The 23,789-nt window shown below is 38.3% G+C and overlaps 2 protein-coding genes across 2 annotated transcripts; one reads left to right on the top strand and one right to left on the bottom strand.

The window, feature by feature from the left end:
• Positions 1-5,368: 5,368 nt before the first annotated feature.
• Positions 5,369-7,003, bottom strand: LOC145502984 (uncharacterized). The gene has a single exon (XM_081482401.1). The coding sequence runs from the start codon at positions 6,583-6,585 to the stop codon at positions 5,614-5,616; it is 972 nt and encodes a 323-aa protein (XP_081338527.1). The 5' UTR covers positions 6,586-7,003; the 3' UTR covers positions 5,369-5,613.
• A 7,733-nt stretch (positions 7,004-14,736) lies between these two features.
• LOC145503069 (uncharacterized) lies at positions 14,737-16,885 on the top strand. Its single transcript, XM_081482492.1, has one exon. It carries the CDS (start codon positions 15,892-15,894, stop codon positions 16,882-16,884), a length of 993 nt encoding a protein of 330 aa, XP_081338618.1. The 5' UTR covers positions 14,737-15,891; the 3' UTR covers position 16,885.
• The last annotated feature ends 6,904 nt before the right edge of the window (positions 16,886-23,789 follow it).

Genomic DNA, 23,789 nt, shown 5'->3' with positions numbered 1-23,789 from the left:
AGCTCCACGCCCCGTGAATCTCGCTGGGTTTTTACCTTGTACTTTGGTATTTCTACATTTCTCAGATTTCCCACATATACTTAATCTAAAACGACAGACGATTTCTAGCTATTTCTGACTCTAATCCCCGAGAGGAGACGTCTTACATTTCCGACAAGCATATGACTGTAAATCAACAAAAGCTCCCTTGGATATTCAGTTCCAGCTGATGCAGTTTTGGTTATAGTCTGTTTCGTTGATATTTTAGTAAAACTCTGAGAGCCAGTGATGCCCTGTGTTTTCGAGTAGCTATTTGCATTCAACGCCAGCTTACGTAAGAGTCCTTTCATCTTCAATAGCGCGAGGACTGATTTCAAAACCATCGCTTACTAATAAATCTCAATTAAAACTCTTAACGCTATTCCTCAGCTATTGCAATCTATCAATATCAAAAACACGGGGCGTGCTTGTGCGCTTTCTCGAGCCAGAGGTTCATCTTAAAAGCGCTTGCGGATAATATTAATCATATTGTCTAAGAAAATCTAAGAAGTAAAGAGTAAGTTAACTCTCCATTTCAGCTTGCTTTTCATGTCCATTGTCTAAGCGTACCACCGATACCATACTTCCCTGTAGAGGCGTCAGAAGGAAGTTTCAAAGGGTGCTTTACATTTTATCTCTCCAATCTTCCCACGCTTATTGTGCGCACTCAGGTTAAGCAAACACTAAAAACCTCTGCTCTAGGGAAATGAGAGGCACGTAAACTACTAACAGCTAAATTTATCGTTTTGCCTCAAAATAACGCCCTCTCAGTGATACCAACAATGAATGTCATTCGTGCCTGTTATAAGCTCGTTTAATGGCGTTAAAACTAACATGACTTGTGTACGTACGGTTGTTGTGATGAAACTTCTTTGAATATAAGCAGTTTCTGCCTTGCTGACAGTAGTTTTCACATACTTGGAGCCATTTCAAACTTAAAACTTCGTTCACAGCGAGTCTTTAATCCGCCTAAGTTTGATGTTCCTGCAATGGAACAATCGACATAAAGAATAAGCATGCAACAAGATGTCATGTGACCTTATCATTGGAAAGGATATTTGTGGGATCTCGAAAGATGCAAAAAAGTAAAGAAGAGGAAAATAGAGGGTCGGAATTATAGGAACGCAGTGGCAATGCAGCTAAGGTCGTAATAATTTGATTAACTTTTCGCCGTTTTAATATTATTTTTTCCGATTTTCTTTATTTTAATTTCCTTAGTGGAAGCCATTGAAAACCGTTTGATTGACAAGGTCATTGCAACAACAGCTGCAAATGACCAATCATTCCTAAAAGAGTCTTTTCTCGCACGCTTTAGCTTTTTTCTACTCTAAACTACAACCCTTATTTTGCAAAGATTTCTTTTTGATTTTCTGGTTCAGGCGCGAAATTTTACTGAAATCTCACTGCAGGGATTCCACGTGGTGTTTGTTGTGCGTTCCGCGGGTGTGTTTGCAAACATGGCGGATACTTGAACAGTATGTTCTCAGCAGGGGTTAAATTAACTTTGTCTTTTAATTTTTAATTTTAATTATTTTTGTTTCTAAATCAACTTCGTGAAGCAATAATTGCTTTACATCAATTTTTTTACAATCGTAACACATACTCTAGAGTTTAAAAGTCATATTCAATGTTACTTCTTGATATAACACCCACAAAATCTTTATATAATGTTAACAATAGAGAACAAAGGTGAGGACAAAAGGCGCGTCTTTTAAGGGAGCGTCCGTGGGAACCAGACTTAGTTGCCCTCGAGCGTCTAGACCTTTCACAATCAGTTGAGCCTGCCTTAACAGTTTGGTGGTCGTATAACGCAAGAAGAACAGCTTTTTTACATGATCGAGGAAAAGTTTTCCAGATTATTCTTGTGTTTCATTTTCCTGTGTTTCTTTCTCAATTTGCAAATATTGTCACTTGTTAACTAGCTTTCTAACGCTGCTTTACTGTTCCCTTATGCCTTAGAAATTTTGCTTTCGTTTTATTTTTCCTTTGCCTGCTTTCATTCTGCATTTTCCTAGTTTTATTTCCCGGCCGTCCGACACAATCTAGCTGCACACTTGTCCAGTGACATTTTTAAAGCTGGTTCATCATTTGCAACAAGCCGTTTTACAACTTCAAGGCCAAGCGGCCTATCGGTGTTTTCTAAACATGCCAAGTTAATTACCTTGTTCCAGCTGGATTCTCTTATTAACAAGCATGGCCAAAGGCACATGTTGGTAGCTTTTATGAGCTACCCGGCCCGCTCATTCAGCCATTCATTCATAATCCTTAAACCAGACATAAACAAAAAAAATCCAATCAGTTATTGCAAAATTTAATAACTTGAAGACGAATTTGAAATAGCTTTATTGCAAATAAACCACGGTCGTATTGCAAGACTCAATTTGAATTTTTTAATAGTGGTTTTGGCAAGAATATCTATACCCTGGTTGAAAAGTGTACTGATTATTACAAAAAACCCTCCGATGCCCTACGGGATTTTATCAACAAATGATATCAGTAAGATAATTTAATATTTGTTCTATCCATTTAAACTAGCAATCAATCATTCAAATAAAACTTCTTCACTCCACTTATTAAAAGATTACGTAAAGACTCCAGTACTGTTTACCATGTATGATATATTTTGACTTTTCTGGTGTTGTCCTTAAACATGTCCTTGATGATAAAGATTTAGCGACTGTTAAACAAAGCAGTTATGTCGAAGCAACTTCTTTTCTGTGCGCGATTTATCAAAGTGATATCATCAAGAATTAGTGTTTTATTGTTTTAAGACCATCTAAGGTCTGTTTGTCTCCTATTGGTTGTTTGCGGAAAATATAATATGCCAAGATCACTTGTTTGACGTTAACGTATTGCAAAGTTTCATTTAAAACGAAGTAAGAGCACAGTTGAAAGTATAATTATCTTGTTGAAAATGGAAAGGTAAGAAATACCGTGGGAAAAGTTACTGTTTAATAAACAAAATTAAAGCTTCTCCGCTCCACCGAAATCAGACGAAAAACAACCATGGATGTTTTGAAAATAAAAAACCTGAACGCCCTTGGCATTGGGTTTTTCAGTAGCCATATTGCGAGCAGGTTCGACGTTCGCGGTCTTATCCATTACCAATACTAGTAGACTACTTTTAAACAACTTAAACGGCGTCATTTACGACAATGTTTACTCATTGGGTATGCTTAACACTCATTTATCATACCTCATGCTCATAGATCATTTCAAAACCGTACAATAGCAGCACAGGAGGTCTCTTAGTGATAGGATAAACATGTAAACGGCGTTTTGGTCTGGTGTGGCAAGAGTTAATAGTGCATTTCTTTTTGGCAAATAAGATAACTACAAACTTAAGGCTTCAAAGTCAGTGCCTCGCTAGATGTGTAAAATAAATGGTGTTAGTACTTTGACTAAGGAATCAGGTTTACATCCAGCAGTGCCAGATATGGTCTACTTAAGTGTCCACAAAAACGCTACACACAAAATGCGCCAAGCGTTAAAATGACTTCACTACATACCCCCTGGGATTTGTCTCTGTACCATTCTTTGCTTGTTTCGAGAGTGTTTCAAAGTCACGTCTTGATACTAATCTTCTTGCGCAATCTTGTCATGTTTCGAAAATATTTGCATAAGAGAATCGCTCGCCTAAGGGTTTTTACGATAACAAGTCAATTAGCTTCGCCGTATCTTATTCAGCATCTCTTAGATCTTGTATCTGTTGATAAGATGGGACAATTATGAATCTCTAGACAATGTGTCACGCTTTTATTCAAATGTGGAGTTTATTTAACGAACGTATTGCAACACTGCCCACGTTTTGTCACTTCTAATCTGGGCTGGACGCACACAGAAAGGTCTGGGAAAAAATCATGAAAAACAGGTTCCAAGGTCATCAAATGGGATGCGGTTGACGAGTTGTTTTTAAGCAAATTGGTCAAAAGAATTAACTGTTTCAGACACTTAATATATTTACTTTTCTTTTGTCTCGCGTCAACCTGCTTAATTAAACAAAACGGCATTTGTTTTCATAATGTCACCATCAAACACGTGTAGTCATAAGAACCTGAATAGAGTTCACGAAGGCTAACCTGACTGAAGTCGTCGACGATCCTATACAGTTTTCAACTGTTAAGAGATTGCTGTATCTTAGTTTCAAGGGAACTTAATTTTGTCGTTGATACTGTATTAGCGCACTATAAGATGGTATAAACAAACCTCGTTAATTAATCTGCTTAGTGAGAAGATAGATGTATTTGATTGCTGCATTTACATGTTAATGTGTCGGCATTGGAGAATACATCGCCTCGAGTGTTTATTTTCGTTTATTCAACCTCAAGCAATAGATCTTAAGAAAAGAGCCTTTGTTTGAGTCAGGAGTTCCATCGCCGACACCATTGTGTTTCGAGGCCGGTGTTAAGTAATTATTTAGCTTTATTTGAAACGGCAATGTCAACATGACCGTACATTTTGTAAACATGTAAACACTTCTTTAGCCAAGATGAATGTCGACCTTGGTAGTGGTTGAAAATGTTTTGGTTTAGTTTCCTTGTTTGTAAACATCGAACATAATGGAAGCCACATTTTGAAAACATGACTCGAGGCAACGGTTTCCTCTGTTCTCACCGCCTTGTATCAATCACTTTCAACAAACACTTCAAATGAAGTTAAATGAACACCTTTGACACTTAAGAATACGATAATGGCTCGACATCTATGTGATAATCGAAGCTTGTTGAATAAAAACTCAAGTGCGACCTTTTTGAGGGAAAGTGTTTATTCTTATACAAATCGTCACCTTGAGAACAAAATTACAAAATGATAATTGACTTAAGTTGATCCTACGACTAACTACACAATGAAAGCCTTGTTAGGACGGTAAAACATATGCGATGCATTTCCTTCCATAGCCAGTTGAACTGGGAGCATAAAATAATATTATTAATAATTATAAATAGCCGTGTTACTGACCGGGTGCTGAAAACATCAATGGCGGGCGATAACATGTTTGTACAGATCGTACCACAAACAGAGACTTAATTATACCTGTATCTATGTTTTACGGACTGAGTGTGGACAATATATCGTCTTGAATGTTCTCTTTTAAGTTTAAGAGTAAAGCTCTGCAATTTACTAGTCTATTCACGCATATTCAGTATAATTACATGGTTTATATGTACACTTAAGAAACTTATGAGTGCTTCAGTTTTTCCAGCCAGAGAAATGACCACCTCAGTGATATTTTATCATAGACGTCACTTCTCCGGCGATGTTTTCTTGAAGTACTTGATTGTTTGTTCTACAAGTAACGCAGACTTAGCTCTTGTAAATGTCTCCATTCAAGATCAGAAATAGCCTATGACATCAGTCTTTTCAAGTGAAAACATAGATGAAACGGTCTAATTTTTTTACGAATTCGCCTATTAATGACCCTATGATTCTAGTACGCTTTGTCCGCAACGACTTTCTATAATTCAGCCAGTCGTATTTGCTAGCTACTTTACTTTTTTGTGCCAAGACTATCTTTTATTTTCGAAAAATATCAAGTTCTAAACGTAAGCGTGCAATTGTTGTATTCACAAGTAAAGGCACTAACGTGGAGATGTTCTAAGCGTAATTGAGGCCTATTGTATTTTCTGACTGCGAGACCTGAGACATATACAAGTACGGATGAAACGTAGATGACTGAAAGTGTGAGCTGTAATTCCTGAAAGCGGGGTTATCCTGCCAGAAGAGTCCGTACGGTGGGGGAGGGGAAGAGAAGCCATGGAACTGATTCAGAGGGAAACGAGCGGTGTCCGCTTCTCTTGAGTAGAAGTCATACCTTGACGACGCAGGGATTAATGGAGTCCTGTTTGGTGTTACTCCAAATGGGTGCGAGAAAGGCTCACTTGAAGGGTGCGGCTTAGGGAGGTCCAAACTTGCAGACGGTTTGTGATGCGGGTAAGGAAATAGACTTGCAGTTAGAGGTAAACCAAGCACACCTCGATCTGTAGTGCATCCTAGAGCATGGCTGCATCTGGGTCTGCGAGGTTTCCTCGGTCTTCGATAATTCCCTTTGGCGAACTCAGGTAAGTCTTTTGGGTGAATCATCCAATAGTGCCCCTTTCCATTCTCCGCTCTGCTCGCCTTCACGAAGCAGTCGTTACTGGACAGGTTATGTCGCACACTATTCCGCCAGCCTGGTCCTTTCTCTTTGTCAAAGTGCGGAAATGTTTTGGCGATGAAACTGTAAATGGAGCTCAAGGTCATGCGCTTGGATGGCACACTCAAAATCCCTTGAGCGATAACGGCCACAAACGTCTCGGTGAGATTTCGAGCTTCTTTGGACTCTGTCCCTTCGTCTTCATCTTCATCTGTACTGCTTCTTCTTGGCTTTTTGCTTTCTGTGACTTTTTCTTTCACAGACTGATCTAGCTTCAGGTCTTTGGGCATCGTTCTATGAAGTACTTTTGTCTGCGGTTCAAGTTGTGAACGCGGCAACTGACATAAATCGTTCTCGTCTCCAATGAACGGGAACCGAAACGCGCTTGTGTCGAGACCGTTAGCTTCTTGGCGACTGGAGTGAACAGCAAACATGCTAAGAAGACTGAGACTTTACGCTGATACCTTGTTTAGCGAAAAAATCTGATTGAGAACACAACTCGTGGGACTGTTGTTAACAAATTGTGAGCTATCTACGTGCCGAAGGCTATACGGGTCGACCTCCTTTCTTATTAGGTTGTGCCGCATTGATGGTCTTAGCAGGGGGTTAGGAAACACCAAGCGGACAGATGCGTTGCTAATTTGTATATGAAATAGCCTTCGTAAATATAGCTTCATACCTTGCGGCGTTGAAGTTTGTCCGAAAAATATTTCGTCGACTTTATTCAATTCTCAGCGCAGAATTGTATGAAATATCGCTGCGTTGTGCACCTCAGGAAACTAATTGGCAGCCTGCTGATCCGGATTAATTTATTAAAGCAAGCGAGGAGTTATTAAGAAGTGTTTATGATACACTGACAGCTGGGTTATACGCCACGGGCGATAATCACTATCACACCAGATCATCGATTATCAAACCAGATCATCGCTTATCGACTACAGTTGCCAGAACAGGCGTAAAGGAGATAAGAATGTTTATGCTCACTTTTATTAATTGCAATCTTAAGTAAATAGGTCAAAAACAAGAAATTTAAGCCCTTATATTTGTTTTAACACGGAAAAAACTAACACGTCGGAGACTTCGGCGAAGACAACAGGAACTTAGTGGGAGGAGTGGGATGATTTCGTCACAATGACTGTTGTGATTCTTAACAAAGAGTTATGTTTCAAGAATCTTCCAAACTTCACTATCGGGAGCTCCGGGAAACAGGATATTTAAGGGAAAAGGTAATGGGATACGGGACATTTAGAATAGATATCCCGGGATATAAAGTAGGAGAATTGTTAACATTTGGAAGATTAAATTAACGCAGGGGATACGGGTTATTTTGGCTAAAGGGATGCTCGTAACCCCCCTGCCCCCTCCTTAATAGAAGCCCTTCAGTGATTTCCTCGGTTCACCTAGTAAGCGACCTTACTGTGTTAGGAACACTACCAAATAAAAACAGCTCGTTACAAACGGAGGCAAAACTTTAAAAAAACAGCAGTTTTCGACGCACCTTCTCATATTTCTGAAGACTTTTTACGCAACGAACGTTTTTTTTTTCTGATTCCTATGCTCCAATAACATAAACCGTAGACTTGTTTTACTATGAGATTAGAAGGTTTGGTAGTACGTCAAGAAAGACAACTAGCTGATGATTTCCTTTTTTCTCATTACCTACTTGCATCATTTTGTGTAAACATTGTAAGAAGATTCTGTATGCTTATCATACTTTGGATATAGATGTTTGAACACCGCCTTGGTGTCACCACTTCCAAACAAGCATTTGAATCAGTACAGCAGTTTAAAGATCAGTATAATTTCGGCATCGTATCATTTGAACGACAGTACTGTTTAACTAGTTAACGTATTAATAATTACTTGTAATGGCTTTCAAATTCCTATAGTTGATATACTTCAGTTATCATCAATGCACCCTATAAATAACTTGTTGAAAAAGTTCCCACGAGAATTTCAACTTAGCCGTGAAGTTTATCAACTTGTAAACAAACTATGTGTCAATGACAATTGACGGTTAATTGAGGTGTTTAGAAAGACTGGAAAGTGTAGATCAACTTACCATTTGTACATGAACAATTTACCAAGTTATTTTGTCATGGTATTCGTTGCAGCCATCGTTTCCGTAGTTTTCAAAAAAGATCTTGAAGTTACGAACCATTGCCATTATTCCCGGAAAATCACTTTACCATGACGCCACATTGCAATTGTCTCAACTGCACTTAATTGAAATAATAAATTAATGCAATGAAGGACCTAACTCTGAAAACTTTATTGCTTAATGACACTGCGTTTGATCCATATTCTGATGCAGGAAGTCGTTAAGAGATTAAAAATTTCCAACAAAAAAACATAGCCTAGGGGAAGGAAGAACAGTTAGCAGTCGCGAGAAAATGCTGGAGATTTCAGTGACAATAATTAGCCCCCGTAAAAGTAAACATTAAGAGCTGACGATATTGTATGATCGATCAGGAGATGAGTGAGTCACTCACGCGTAGCACTTGTCCAGGCCTGAAACATTCGGAGATTAGGAGTCCCCCTTAGGGGAGAGGGACCTAGAGTGGGGGGGGGGGAGGTGAAAGGGAGGGAGAAGTCAGTACTCCCCAATTTAGCTGTGCACCGCCCTAAAGGGCGCGAAGTTTGAGCTGTTACAGACTGTTACCTGGCTAAGAAAAGATGCATAGAAAGAAAAAGTTGATCTGTTGTAGGAAAAAGTTTGAATCTGTTCTCGTCTAGGGTAATTGAAACAGGTAACTCTCCCAACGGAAGATTTCAAAGCCGATTACCCCCGGGGGAACTTGTTATTCACCTGCTGTTTTGAGCATGCGTAGTAGTAATCGCTGATTGATAAGAAACAAACGTAGACTCTCTGTTTCGCGAGTCGACTGATCTACTTTAAGGTGGCTCAAAACAATTTCCAGCAGTCAGATTTTGATTCAAAAACGGCACGGTGAAATTTTTTTATCATATGAAATTTTGATCAGCAGAGCATGACGCAACTTTTGGCAAAGTTTTTTAAAAATCTGTACAAAGGGTTCAGAGTCACCTTGAAATTTTTTACAATTTAAGGCGGCTCTGAACCTTATGTACAGAAAATGAAAATGTGTCACGGAAATGACAATACCGTGTTCACCAATGATTGGGCAGTTTTTTGATACCATAATCATAGCATCAAGTGATAAAGAGTGGTTTTAACGACCCATCAAAATCTAAGTGATGGAAACTGTTTTGGGCAACCTTAAACCGCAACACGCTTCATGTATATTACACAAGTCAAGTCAATCTTCAAGTCAATTTTATTCAACTGACATAAATACGGAGAGTGCTAAGATTATTACAATTTAAATTTTGCATACAGTATAATAAATAGTATTTATGACCAAAATCAAAATAATTTAAAATTTCGTTATTAATAATAGATAGAGAAAAAAGAGAAACAGGAGACGAAAGACGAAAACAAGTTTATATACAATATTAATTGTTTGCAGTTTAAAACACTCAGGGTGTTACATAGAGTTGGTCTTTTCAAACTTAACTAGTCCGGCATTTTTACATAAGAACTGCAACAAGTGGTGAATTTTAGGTGTAGAGTGGCGGACTATTCTGACTCAGAGAGTAGGGATGACGCCGTGGTGAGAGCGCTCGCCTCCCATCAGTGTGGCCCAGGTTTGATTCCAGCTCGGTGTCATATGTGGGTTGAGTTTGTTGTTGGCCCTCGCCTTGCTCCGAGGGTTTTCCTCCGGGTTCTCCGGTTTTCCTCCCTCCACAGAAACCAACACTCTAAAAATCAATTCCACCAGGATAGAGAACCCACATGAAAACCAGCTAAGGCTAATGTAGTCTCCTTCGAAGCCGTTATTAGGGTCGTCACGCAACGCTCCTCCCCACTAGTGGGGAGGAGCGTTGCGTGACGACCCTAATAACGGCTGCGAAGGAGACTAAGGTTAATGTGCCTTCCTCTAAATACTGTAACTTATTTATTTTACAACTCACTGTTGAAACGTTTAGCAAGCATGTCATCAAGTTCGGGAAGTCGACAAGTCGAGCGTTCGCGCTCTAACGACATTGATGACGTATTGTTATAAAAACTAATTTGTAAGTTTCAAAGATAACAGTTCATGACCTGATACGATTTGTTGATCGATAGCATTTTTTAGCCGACATAGATAGGCGGACGAGACAACCATCAGCTAAGAAATGATGTATACCAAGTGACGTTCAAAGAAATGTAATTAAGGAGATTTTGAATCTCGAGCTGGAGGCCAAAAGATTTTATTCTCGACAGAAATCGGACCTTTGACTGCACATAAACAATATTATAAAGTTGTCTAAAAGATTCATTTGTTGCAAATAATCAGTTGTATTTTTTTAGAGTTCTCTTTTAAAGGATATTTCACCAAAGAACCATTTTACAGTACGTTTGACGTCATTGACGCTGTGTATCGCAGCTGATATTAGACCGCTTTACCCGGCTTTTAAGGAAATTTGTCAGCTCAATGAAAATTATATTCGGACGGTTTTATTGGAAACCTCTTGAAGATATTGCCATTACATGTCATTTACTTATTAATTTTGTCCTTGTCTTGCTGTATGTCACGCGAGAATGTCAGAGGACTCTTTTTCTTTCATTGTCATGAGGAACACATGGCTCAGCTTGACAAAGCTTTACTCTTTGAGAGTTGTTAAGTGTAGGTTTTTATTGCCCGGAAATGACTTGTCAACTGCTGAATTATGATTACTGATATAAAATAATTGAATATCTTCCTTATTCACCTCTTTATCATTAAGATCGAGGATTTGAAAATTTCAAGTTTTAGGAATTAGTAAGAAAGTTTGTGCAGAAGAAAGCCATACCATTAATCGGTTCATTGACCCTTTCTCAGTCAAACAACCAGTATCAATGGCTTGGTATCACCTTCTAACCTGCGTTTGATTAACCATTTTAATTTCAATTGCAGAATCTTAAGATTTTGAGGTTTCTCCGTGCCCTTCGCTATCTGTTCAATTCAAATCATACGATTTCACAAACAGGCTATAGGCGTTTCGAAAGTTATTTTTATGATATGAAAATTCACCCAGGAAAAGACTTCTGGAAAAACAACCTGAAAAACGCAACAGGTGGATGGAGAAGAAGGAAAAAGGCAAAGGAGCCATTTTCAAGGTATGTAACTCTTTTATTCGCATGTCATTGTTTCAGAAGCGAATTATGAGAGCGATTGTCTGCGTAACATAAAGGAAACTTTGAGGTATCCTTTGCTCTCGATAAAAAATGGCAAATGAGTTTTGCTTCATTTTTAATAAGGATATTATTGCAACCAGCTAAACTGGAAAAGATCCTTTGTTACCTTTTAATGGCTAGAAAGTTTTTGCTAAAATTCAGTCTGAATGCTCCATAGACTTGAGTTGCATTTACGATACTGCTAAGGTTACAAATAGCCAGTAAGATTGTGCACTTTCGAGGTCGAAATTTGTTTTTCGGGAAACAGATTTTTAACGCTGTTTTGATACGAGTACATGGAAGCGTTTTTCTTTCAGTAACATTTGTGGTTTTGGTTTCGGTTCCGGTTACCGGTAAAAATCTATTGAGATTTCCGTTGCCGTTGCTTTTATCGTTTCAATTTCCGATAAATAACCTTACTGACACACGAAAGGTGATTTGTGTTTTAAAGAGACTCGGTTAAATGAAGGAAAGTGTGGCAATTTAATAAGCAAACTGTCGTAAGGACACAATAGACACATATATGTCGCCTACCTTTGATTCGAGTCAGCTATAAGTCATTATTCCATTACCTTAGTAAACAGGTCCCTCTATATGCTTCAGTTTTTGAAAAAAATTTCAATGTTACTCAGGAAAAAAGGAATATACAAACACATACTTCCTGCCCTGTTTTCCGCCGCTTTTAAGCTTTTCCGTTGACTTAAGAATAACAAAGTTATGATGAACGCGTGTGATAACGTTATGTAAAATGCCGAGTTCTTTACTAGTTCCCTTACAATTCGGCGTGTTGTACTAAGGAAAAACAGTAATTAATGAAACACTTTTGCCAAAATAAAGCAAGGAAAAATGGCGCCCTGCAGCCACAACAAAACTCCTTCTTTTATTGTAGTTTGTCCAGATCGATTCTTCATCTTTTGTTGTCTTGTATCCAGTTGTTTCTGTCTCGCGCAAGCCTTATTTCTTCCATTTTGTTTCTTGTTTTTGCAAGAATGGAAAGCTTTGACCTCCAACAGAGAAAATATCATTGCCAAATTACCGCGTGTTTGAAAATTAAGATGGCACCTGCTTCGGCATTTCTCTAGTGACAAATCGTGAAAGAACTAGGTCATGCGCTTTTGCAGTTCCTTTAATTCGTTTGTATCTATGGACGCTAATAAGTCAAATTCAAAACCAGCACGGTTGCTGCTTTATTTTTCGTCTAGAAAAAGACGCCCATACGCACCAAAACTCACGTTATAGCATTACCACTCTCTCTGGAAAGACGGCGGTATGGCCGACAAAAACGCTGAGAAATTCACTCTGTCAGAAAAATTCATTTCGTCAATATTTTCGCCAAAAATTTATTTGCGATTTAAATTGATGATGGGTTTCGCCCTTGATTAAGAGAACCTTATCGTTTAGAGTATACGACGCGCCAATGTTACATCATGGGCTAAATATTATAGTCAAACACATGGTTGCTTTGTGATGAACTAGCTTTTTTGACGCCTTTGTCCCCTAGCAGAAGTGTGTGGAGGAGAACGTCCACAATTAAACATTTTCCAAGTTAAATATAAGTTTATCTGTGGAATCTATCCCAATTTGTGCAGTTCGAAATTTCAGGTAGCATGCATGCCATTTTAAACAAAATGACTGTTCTATCGTAGAATAAAGCTTTAACCAAGATTTTTTCTTTGTCTGTAAACAATGCATAAACATCCGTGCTTTTGTTAGAAAAATAATCCTATGTTTTCCATTGCTTTGCCAGTCCTCAACATTTTATGATTTTCGTCTAGAAATTTTAGCGAGAATTTTTCTTTTAACACAATTGACCCTGAGAAAGAAAGCTTGTAATCTATCGCTCATACCTCCACTATTGATATCGCTTGTCTTAACACACATTTCTCACAGCGCCGGCCTGTTATGAAAAAGCATGTTTCTATTTTCCTCTTTTATTTTCTTGAAAGGACTCCTCGTGTGCTTTAGTTTCCCCATATATCATAAAATGCGACTATTATCGTTCAGGTGTCGTAAGAAATTTCACCGCGAGCTGTTATCCAAATCGTGTATGTTTTTGCTTTTTCTCAAAACACATGATCACAAAATAATGAAAGTAAAGCAAGCAGCTTTGTATTATTCTATTCTTTTATAAAGAATCTTTTTCACATTTGCCGACACACATGTTTTTAATTTCGAAGGAGCCGACTGTGTAACTGCTCCTGTCCGATTTTCAAAGCGAGCACATCAGTTTTTTCCTCACCTTCATGAAAAACAGAAGGAATCGTGAACAACGTTACGGAATTGACGTTCGTTGTATTCTTCATGCGGTTTCTTTCAAGACAAAAAGATTTCTTTAGACTCATTGTTCACGTCAAAATATTCCCTTCTTTGCGGGTAGCTGTTATTTTAGCGTTTTATTTGTTTTCAATGGTTAAGTCTCACTGACAACGCGGGAAAACGTTTTACGTGTAATTGCTAACAAAGTTCGTAAATTGGTTAAAGCAACATACAAAAACGCAGATTAGATCATAGTGTGCATAAAATCGATTCTTACTTTGTGACTTTTTCCTTTCTCATCTCGGAAAGCGCATCGATTAAACTTTGGACTCCTGCAACGGCTGCAAAACTTTAAATGCCAGCTATCTTTATTATGAATCAGTGCACAATTATAGGGGACAATTGCCGCGAAAATTTTCTTGCTAGATATAAGTTTTTCGTTTTATAACCTTGCTGCATCTTTATTAGAATGTCAAACATTTTCGTCAGAATTGAAAACGTCTTTGATAAAGGGTCAGTTTTGAGCCAATTTATTTACACACTATAGAGAATCACTTTTAAAAAGTAGATGTGTTTCTTTTGTACTGTGTTTGATGGCAAAATCTACCGCGACATTTGTTCCAGAAGAAAAGAAATAACCCAATTTCATCGAACAATCACGATTTAATTAGCAATGTTGACAAGCCCTAGGTTGCCAGCGTACCATAGAAAGTTCGGGTGGAAAGTCCCTAGCAAAGATCTATAGACGCGGCTTTTGTCGCACAGTTAAGAAAACAAAAAGAGTGCTGAGTATACTTAACTCCCCGTATCGCTCTGAATATAACGAACGACAACAAGGCGTGGAACGTAACGGTAAAAATTACTCTCACAACACAAAAGCAGTCACAGCTCAGAAAGCAATTATCACTAATTTAGACCGTTTTCATCAAAATATTCCGCCTCGAAAAACTGCATGTGAGAACCTTTCATAAAAAAAATCATCGGATAGTAATAATTAAACAGTGACCTGCAGAATTTTTATCTTTGGGGGAAAAACAAAGAGGAAAAGCATGAAGCCTCTTTTGAGCTTTATTTGGGTCAAGGATTAATCGTGATTTAGAAATAGTGTATACGATCGTTGATTTCTGTGCTGATAAACTTGCTAAATTTTCAATTCACTTTGGAAGTATAGCTGTTTGACGTCATAATATTTTAGTCCTTTTTTCACTTTTTTACGACTCCACATAGGGCCACTGATGAACCTAATTACGAGAGTTTTTCACCATGCAGCTGAAGTGAAAAGCCAAAGGCAATAATGTAATTGTAACACAGTTTCTTTTAGCTCCTAATACATATCGGTTCTTCTTTTATGTCGAGCCGCTTTCACCTCGGTTTAGATTGGCTAGTAGAGAATATATGGTGTTGTATTAATTAAACGAGGTCTATGTTCCTCAATAAACGTGTAAACTTTGCTTCTTCAACAAAGTATTTCTCTCACCTATGCGTCACCTGCCCGGAGTTAAGTGATAAAAGTTTTCCCACCTAATTGGCATGTCCTTGAAAAAAAGTAACATTTGAATTGAACTCTATTGCGTACAGTTTGTACAAGTTAACTGATATGACTTCATCAAGGGATATTTTACCAAAAACGGGCTGATATTGGCTTTAATTTCATGGCGGTTCTCAGGGGCGTATTGGTAATGTCAACAAAGGCAATTATATAAAGCCATACATATGCTTCCTAGAATACACATGACCCCCTTTGACTTGATCGCTTTTATACCGCAACAAACGACTTTAATGAACCAAATATCAAAACTGTAGCAAAACAAATTAAAAATTAAGACTATTGATTCAGTTGCTATATGTCTCCAAAACATAGTGGTTGACACACTGAGCCTAATCTTTTATTGCTTTTTATAACGCCTTAAGGAAAACCTTTAGCGCTTCGCTACAAAATTGTAAATTGAAGCTATGATTTGCTCGTATTGTTCGCCTAATGACAAATATAGGCTTGTACAGAGTTGTGCCAGTGTTGTTTATGTTATTTTCATTGACACGTCACTGAGAGCTCCGGCACCTGCCCAGAGGAAATTTTCAACCCCCCAGGAGACGACATACACATCATGCCTCCGTACGTTTGAATAACGAGGGCATAAAGACTGCCTTCACAGCTGTGATCACTCATTTGTGCACGCATCTTGTACGGGTAACACCTACTTTACACCAGTGCGCTCGTTCACTTAACAAGCTTAACACATCGAGAAAGCTGACAAAGTCCGCCCTCATGGAAAATATTCCCAGTTTGAGCAAGTACCTTCTTCCGCCCGGCAGAATGTCACGCTTTGCTTATCACGATTTCAGAACGCTTCACGAAAGAGATTTAAGTGGCCTGTATTCCGAAAAACTGCACGCTGACAAGAAGGACGACAATACCTACGAATTTGTGGCAAACAGAATCACTGAAGTTCAAGAGACAGAACCAGAAAATGAGGATGTGGAGCACAAGGAAGAGATCCGAGACGCAGTGTCGCCAAAAAACGATACCGACGACGAAACAAAGAACGACGCCGACAAAACTACAGACGAAGACAAAACGAAAGGTTCCAAAGAGGACGATCGCAACTCGGAAACTTTCGTAGCAGTAATAGCGCAAGCGATTCTCAGCGTCCCAACTAAACGTATGACTTTGAGCTCTATCTACAACTTTATCGCTCGGAATTACCCCCACTTTGACAAGGAGAAAGGGCCAGGCTGGCGGAATAGCGTACGACACAACCTGTCCAGTAATGACTGCTTCGTGAAGGCGAGCAGAGCAGAGAACGGGAAGGGGCACTACTGGATGATTCACCCGAAAGATTTACCAGAGTTCGCCAAAGGCAACTTCAGACGACGCAGAAAACCGCGCCGTCCCAAGTGCAGCCATCCTCTTATGTTCAGAGAAAGTCCATTCCTTTACCATTCATTCACGCCAAGCTTCTCTACATTCCCGTACACGGCGCATTTAAGATCAGCCCCTGGTGACTTACCCACAGAATTGCCTGTACCTCTTCCTTATGGATCCTCGGAGCGTACGCTGTCGCCCGCATTTCGTCCAAGGCTTGGTCTTTTGTCTGGTTACGACGACAGCAGAACCTTAAGCACTGTGTCTCACGCATTTACCTACCCGACTTCTGCCCTCAGATTCGCTGAAGCATCTTCCTCGAGAAGCTTTCCACCAGCGAGCGGATTGCCAAACTTCCATGGCTCTTTTCACTACCCGTGCGCTTGCCATCGTTGAATGGACGGAACACTTGAAGAGAACGCAAATTTTGAGCCTTGCTGAACTTTTCGTGCTTGAGCTCACATTCGATTTAACAAGTACATGCAACTTCTCAGATTTATGACACAACAATTTACATTTATTTCAGAAACCGATAATCCATTAAATTAGGTTAGATTCCAGTGATTCCACATTGAAAAAATACAGATTTTATCTCCTCTATAGAAAGAAATAACTAGCATTGAAACAGGCCTTTAAATCCGGAAGGTTTTATTTTACATAACGCAGCAAATTGGAACACACTACGCCATGACAAGTTTAAGAGTTAAACTGAGAGTTAAACTAATTTAAACTGAGCTCGCTAACAGCCTATAGCTCTGCGCTTTCAGTGCCTTAAAGGTTCAAGGGATATTTCCGTTAAACTGTTCAAGTTTGTAAATAGAATTTGTGCAATTCGTGTTTGATCGGTACCGTTTATGTACATAAAGTATCTAAGCCTATCACAACGAATAAAAGTCTAAATGAAACAACAGTTTAATATTTACTTGGCTAAAAGAGAATATTACCAGAACAATGCGCTTTTTGCCGTTAACACACACAATGGGAAAGAAGAAATTAAGTCAAGCTGAATGATCAGAAACGTACCGTTGGCGGGTTCCGGCTGGTTAAGTTAAATAGATCCGGACTACAGAATGCAATAAAGTTTGTCAGTTTTTAATTAAATTGTTTAAAACCCTGCGTCTTGAGAAGATTCCACGCACCGTGTCTCCCTTCAGTTCAATGTATAAACTGAAAGATCTATAAATCAAAGCTAAGAAATAAGATGTCGGATTTAGACTTTCCCACGCAAATTCGTTTGGAACATAATTATCGCCGAGCAATTTCCGCGGAGGTCTTTTCTCCCTTTCTTTTCTAAATTCAAAGACCCAACATTGTGGTTGTGTTTGTACAACAGTTGTAAACATCGGAAGGAAGCAGTTTTTACCATTCTCCAGCACTTGGAGCGCCAAATAACAGAAATAGACGGAATTAATTAACGGATGAATAACATGGATTGAGGCAATTTGAATTGCAGTGTAAAATTAAAATCGTTTTTGTATAGTTGACAAGTGCGAGGGAATTCAGGGGATAAAATGGTCACCCTTTTATGGCGTAATGAATGGCAAACTAATCTCATTTCTCAGTTCTGTGGCAACTTGTTAAGGCTTATCTCTCGTTAATGCTAGCTCGCTCTGTTTACTAGTAAGTCCTTGAGCTTAGCGTTATAAACGTGGGGTTTGGGGCAGTTCCTGACATCGAGTAACTTCAAACACTAAATGTGAATGATTACTTTTATGAGCTTTTAGCCAAAACAATGTTATTTAGAACTTCCAATTAGTAGTTTAGGTCTCTTAATTTCTTTTATTCTACCGCGCGAGCGGCATTATTCAAAGAATCTCTGTTTCTTTTACACAAAGACAGAAATTGAAACCAATTTCCATTTTTTGCCAGATTTTACGCTTACTTTCTAGAAGATAAGACTTCAATTATAGCACCGCAACGGAAATTCTCTCAAATTCCGAAAAAACTTCTTTTCAACTAATGTTCCTGGAGACGGAACTTTAAGGACCGTTTCTATAAACTAACTTGTAGCCCCTGGGAGATATATATTGAAGGGATTTACGCCACAGTGGGCCTGGATTTTTCTTTCATGAAGAGCATGTTCATTAACACACTTTTAATAAACCAGATGTCTCCCGTCTTAAGAGCAAGGGAAATGAAACCCTGTTTTTCGTGTTACAAACGTCATATTAAATAAATCTTCTCTTGGCTGGTCTTGCTTGAAGGGTTGATGCGAATGAAAGGTTTAATAACATAAATAACTTTGACAAATAATAGACACAGAGATAACATCACAATAAAATGCTAGGTTTACGAATTTGAATTATAAACGAAGGCCGGCAAACAAGCTTAAACTAACCCATCCCGCTAGTGTTAACCTTCAGGGAATTGATTATCACTTATTGAGCACTTATGAAAGAAACGTGAATTGGATAATGCCTTCAGAGTTGATAACATGTAATTAGCTGGCGTAAAGAACACAAAATACCAGCGAGTGTAATACCACCGGCTTTCAGTTATTGAAGACCTTGACAATGACCTGCCTTTCACTTGAGCAATTCTAGTCAGCAAATGCAAACAAGTTATTCTTTTGTCTGTTCTATTGTCATTGTGCGATGAATGGCTGGGATGATAATTGAAAAATGTACTCAGCTTGCCTGCGGCGGCCACACCTTTAAAAGCTTCAACGCAATTCAGCACTAAGACACCGTTTTTATTCCAAGATGTCAGTAGAAAACTTTTAGCATAAACAAACGACAAAGTTTTAAATATAAAAACGTTTCTTGATCGACAACTAGGGGACAATTTTTGGTGTTCAAATGCGTGCCTACGTTCATATTTCTCAGTCCTCCACCCTCTTGGACCGCATGCGTGGGTTATTGTTGAACAGTTTTTTTCTTTGTATAACTTAAATACGTTTATATTATCAGCCACAAAAGCACTGGCATATTGTTAGACGTTTATTTAGGATTATAACTATGCGGTGCCCAAAAGTATTTAAGACGTATACATGTCAATGAGCTACCGTTATGTGGTTTAAACGCAGATCTTTTGTCAGTCATTGTGTCTATATTCCGTGTAAGAACAGAGCGGAATAGGGACAGCCACCATTCACTGCTTAAATCTTTGAACAAAGCCCGGCCCCATGGATACACATCCTGACGTGCAGATTAACTTGAGAACCTTAAAGTTTATTTCTTCTTTATGCCTGTGTTTTTGACGTCTCCCTGCGAGTAACACAGAAGGGTTCCCTTTGTAAAAGCCTGATAGGAAAGATGGATACAATCAATAAAAGAACATCGCAGACACACGGCAGGTAACAACTTCACGTTGTTGAGGTTTATACTCTTTCTTACAAAAAGAGCTTATTCATCTAACGAGATAGCTCACGCAAAATGATTTTTTTCCTAGCCTTAAATCTGCACCTTGAGTTTTGACTTACTCCACTCTGCCATCATCAACAAAGGTCTGAAAGACATTGGCGTTGGTTGTTTAGTTGAGAAAGGATTCTCCCTGATTCGAACTGAGGTTTTGGTGGTGAGCTTTCAGTATGTGCTAAGAGTTTCGACAGCTTCGTCCATTTATCTTACAGAATAAGTGTGCGCGATCATTTCTTGGAATACCACCAGTTGCAATGCCTACAACTAGCGTGCCACGATTCAGCCGTCTTAGTCGAAATTGAAGGATTATTTGATACTCTAATTCCACAAAGTTTATGCGCTGTTTACGGCAAGTTCCGCCAGAAGCTTGTGGCTGAAGTTCATCGTTATTTGATGGCGCGCTGAGCTGTTGTTCTGAGACTGATGGAGACACGAAAACACCAGCGTGGACCTCGTGGGCTGAAACTTAATCCCTAAACAGTAGAAGTTCTATAAACTAGTAATACCTTGAGAAAATTCTTCATAGTAATATAAGTAAGAAAAATACTTAACTTCGGACCATATATTCCTTTAAACAGAGAGTCGCTACCGGGAGCTTCCTTTAATCAAATTCACAGTTAGTAACTCATTCTTTCCGTGACTCTCCATTTGCTAACGTATTAACCTTACTCATTCATTCTTTTGCTCACACACTCCCTCTTTCACTAAAAAATAAATCAGTAAAAATTGTGACGCGTGTGATTAACCTTGCAAAAGTAATAGTCATTATTATCTACGTGTACAAACTTGAAAAAGTACTATAACACAGGTGGCGCAAAGCAACTCATATGCAACTCCGATGTTTTTCTGTTAATACTATTACAATATAAAGTGAATTGAGCTGAACCTGATTACTAATTGCACTGTTTAACATAAACTGATCTGACAAGTTTTTAGAAGTTAGCCGTTTAGTTAATACTCAAGTCTGCTTATTTACTTAAACTACGGTAAACCCTTAACTGTGTTTAATACGTTTCAAAGATCTTACCGAGTATTAATACTTAGATCTAGATAAAATAGTATTGGCAAGTTAGACATTATGCTCATCGAATTTTGATGCTACTATTTCAGAACATTTAGTCGCAACTCTTAGTTAGCTTTAGGATGTAAGACTATACTTATATGTATGCGTCCTGACTCCTCTCTTGATGTTGAATTTAGTGAACACCTTTCAAAAGCAAGTTGTTCTTAGTTCTTCTTGTCAACACCGGGAAAGGATAGTTACACGCTGGTGGCCATTTATTCCAGTTGCGCTGATATATTTTGTTATTGATTCCCATGTCATAGGAATTCAGTGATAGGGAAATCATGGTAGACTACAATTGAATTAAGCCTGCATGGAAACCTCGGCTTGACATTCTTGGGAGGAAATGCTCAAAGCCAGCAAAGAGAAAGTAATTGTTTTTCATTCTTCTTTTGCCTCTTCATTCGGAAAATACCTTTGGTTACTGGTTCTTACTACACTGCTGTTGGTTGGACCCTAATTTTTTCATTTCCCTATCAGAGCGGATAACTTTGCTAGTAAATATTTTTATGCTACAGCGACTCTTTTACTTCTGCTATTTTGAACTAGTAGCGTCGGCTTAAAGTAGAGTTTTGGTTGCATAATAATTTTTCGTTCATGGCTCATGGCCTATTTCTCAAGGAAAATTTAAAATTCAATGTTGATTAATACAGTGACTTTGTTGAACAGAGAGTTCAACTGAATATCTTTTCTAAAGTTCGTTGGCGAATTCTGTTTATTTGGACCCTACCAACCAAGTTTGTGAGATTCCGCACAGCTCAGCGGAGAACAGGGTTGTTCTACTTTTTGAGATTTAAACTAAGCCACAACTAAATTGAAATTTAGGCAGCTTACCGCCCAGAAGAAAAACAAACCTTATACCAGGACATGTAATGGAACATACATACATGCATACATAAAACTTTATTTTATCTCAGATTTTGAGTAGCTATAATAGGCTAGTATCTACGAGAAAACTAAAATCAAAACAAAGGAACACTATGTATTTGGAATAAAATACGAAGAAATTACAATTAGCCAATTAATTCATGCTGTCGAATTGCTCTAATAAAGTGGTTGAGACAAGAAATAGCTCTTAATCTGTCAGGTAAAGCATTCCAGAACCTAGCCACTGTATAAGTAAAGGAATTCAAGCCATAAAAGGTAGTGCAAGGTTTAGGAAGGGCGAGGATATCAGTTCCTCTCATAAAATAGTCCACAGAGGGAACCTTAGCTCTCTTGTGGATTAGCAGCCATGCATACTTGACGAATATTAGCCTCCTATCATTAGGGATTTTTAATAAGTTTCCGTTCAATTTACAATATTTGTGCAGTGTGTTTGTTTTAGTGTCCCCAATTAGTACAGTGGTGCTAAACACTTCGACTCTTCGATAAAGTGATTTATTTTTGTCATTTATTTACGTAACCGTAGTACCAGTATGAAGGTGCATGATGAGATAGCAAAAGAGGTGTAAATGGCATTGACGTTCTGGCGTTATAAATTACTATAGAAAAACCATTTTCTTGTGGAACAATCATTGCCATTGACTAAATTTTCGCCTAATCTGTTAATGAAACGAGCATGTCTACCGCCGAGCTTTTTCTTGTAGAGATTAGTTCTATCTTCATTACAGGGGCACTATCACCGGAGAAGTGTGCTTCATTTCTAGGGTACAACAGTGCGAAAATCTACCTTCTCCTGTAAGCGAAATGCATGTATATAAAGTATCATGAAGAAAACGTCAAGTGAAATGTTGAAAGGAGCGCAGATTGTAATCACTTTTTTTTTCAAGTTCAAACTTTGAAAAAAGCTTCCCAAATTTTTCAAATTGAGTCTTTATTATGACTATTGTACCTGTACGCTAAATGCATTCAGTGCACTTAGATAACAGTAATTTTAAACAAAGCTACAACCAAGAATATTCATTGAAGTATAAGCAAGTCTTGTTGACTTTTCGAAGCCTTGCTCATGATATTGCATCTCATTCATATTTGACCAATGAAACAATCCTTATTTTCAAATTTCCACTCAAGAGAACTCTAATTCTTATTAGCGAACAGGAACACTGATTTCTCAGTTACATTTAAACTTACTTGCCTAAAACTGAAATATCAGCTCTTAATTTTTCAGCACTAACACAGATACACCGTCAACCGCACAGGTACAGGAAAAACCCGCGTGTAAGAACCTACACTTTTTGAAGTCTAGCAAAATAGATTCTTGTATTTTGGGTTTGGTTATTGGCAATTTAGTCTAAGCAATTTCTTAGTTACGTTCTTAATTTCTATGAAGGAGATATAGTTGTTGATTACCAGAAACTTGGTTTGGTCCTTAAATATAGCGGTAGTATCTATTCACAACTGTAGTATAAGCCTAACAAATGCTACTAATTACAGAATGTATATAAAGTGTTGTCTCTGTATAACAAGTCAGTCCTTGGTTAAAACGTTTATCATAATTTAACTTAAAGCCTGATTTGAGACCCTGCTTGATCTTGTTTGGCTGAACAGGTTCTTATATTTTTGGGTATTAAAATGGCTTATATCTTCCAGGCGGTTCTTAAACCACTAGGCTCTTACACGCAGATTTCTACTGTAATGAGATAATGCGGAAAATAATAAACTATTGGAGCTGACGTAGAGACTCAGGCAGTGCTTAGCAACCACAGCAGAAAGCAGATTCCCCGGGTGGCTTCCTTTATTTCAAGACAAATAATCCTGAGCACGACTTACATATGTGTAGGAATTCAAAACAAAAACTACGACTCACCACTCCACCACCTGTTTATAAATTGTCGTTCACTGAGATAACGTTTAATCCTTTAACATACATGAGAATGTAAGTTTAAGAGATTATAATCATCAATCATAATCACAACTGTGCAGAGAAATGACTGATC

This window comes from Orbicella franksi, chromosome 11 (genome assembly GCF_964199315.1).
Source record: "Orbicella franksi chromosome 11, jaOrbFran1.1, whole genome shotgun sequence".
Lineage (NCBI taxonomy): Eukaryota > Metazoa > Cnidaria > Anthozoa > Scleractinia > Merulinidae > Orbicella > Orbicella franksi.
The sequence above is the reverse complement of the archived record's forward strand: the minus strand, read 5'-3'. Positions and strand labels throughout refer to the sequence as shown.

Excerpts from the sequence above, each read along its gene's own strand:
- LOC145502984 (XM_081482401.1), bottom strand. The coding sequence starts at position 6,585 with ATGTTTGCTGTTCACTCCAGTCGCCAAGAAGCTAACGGTCTCGACACA.
- LOC145503069 (XM_081482492.1), top strand. The coding sequence starts at position 15,892 with ATGGAAAATATTCCCAGTTTGAGCAAGTACCTTCTTCCGCCCGGCAGA.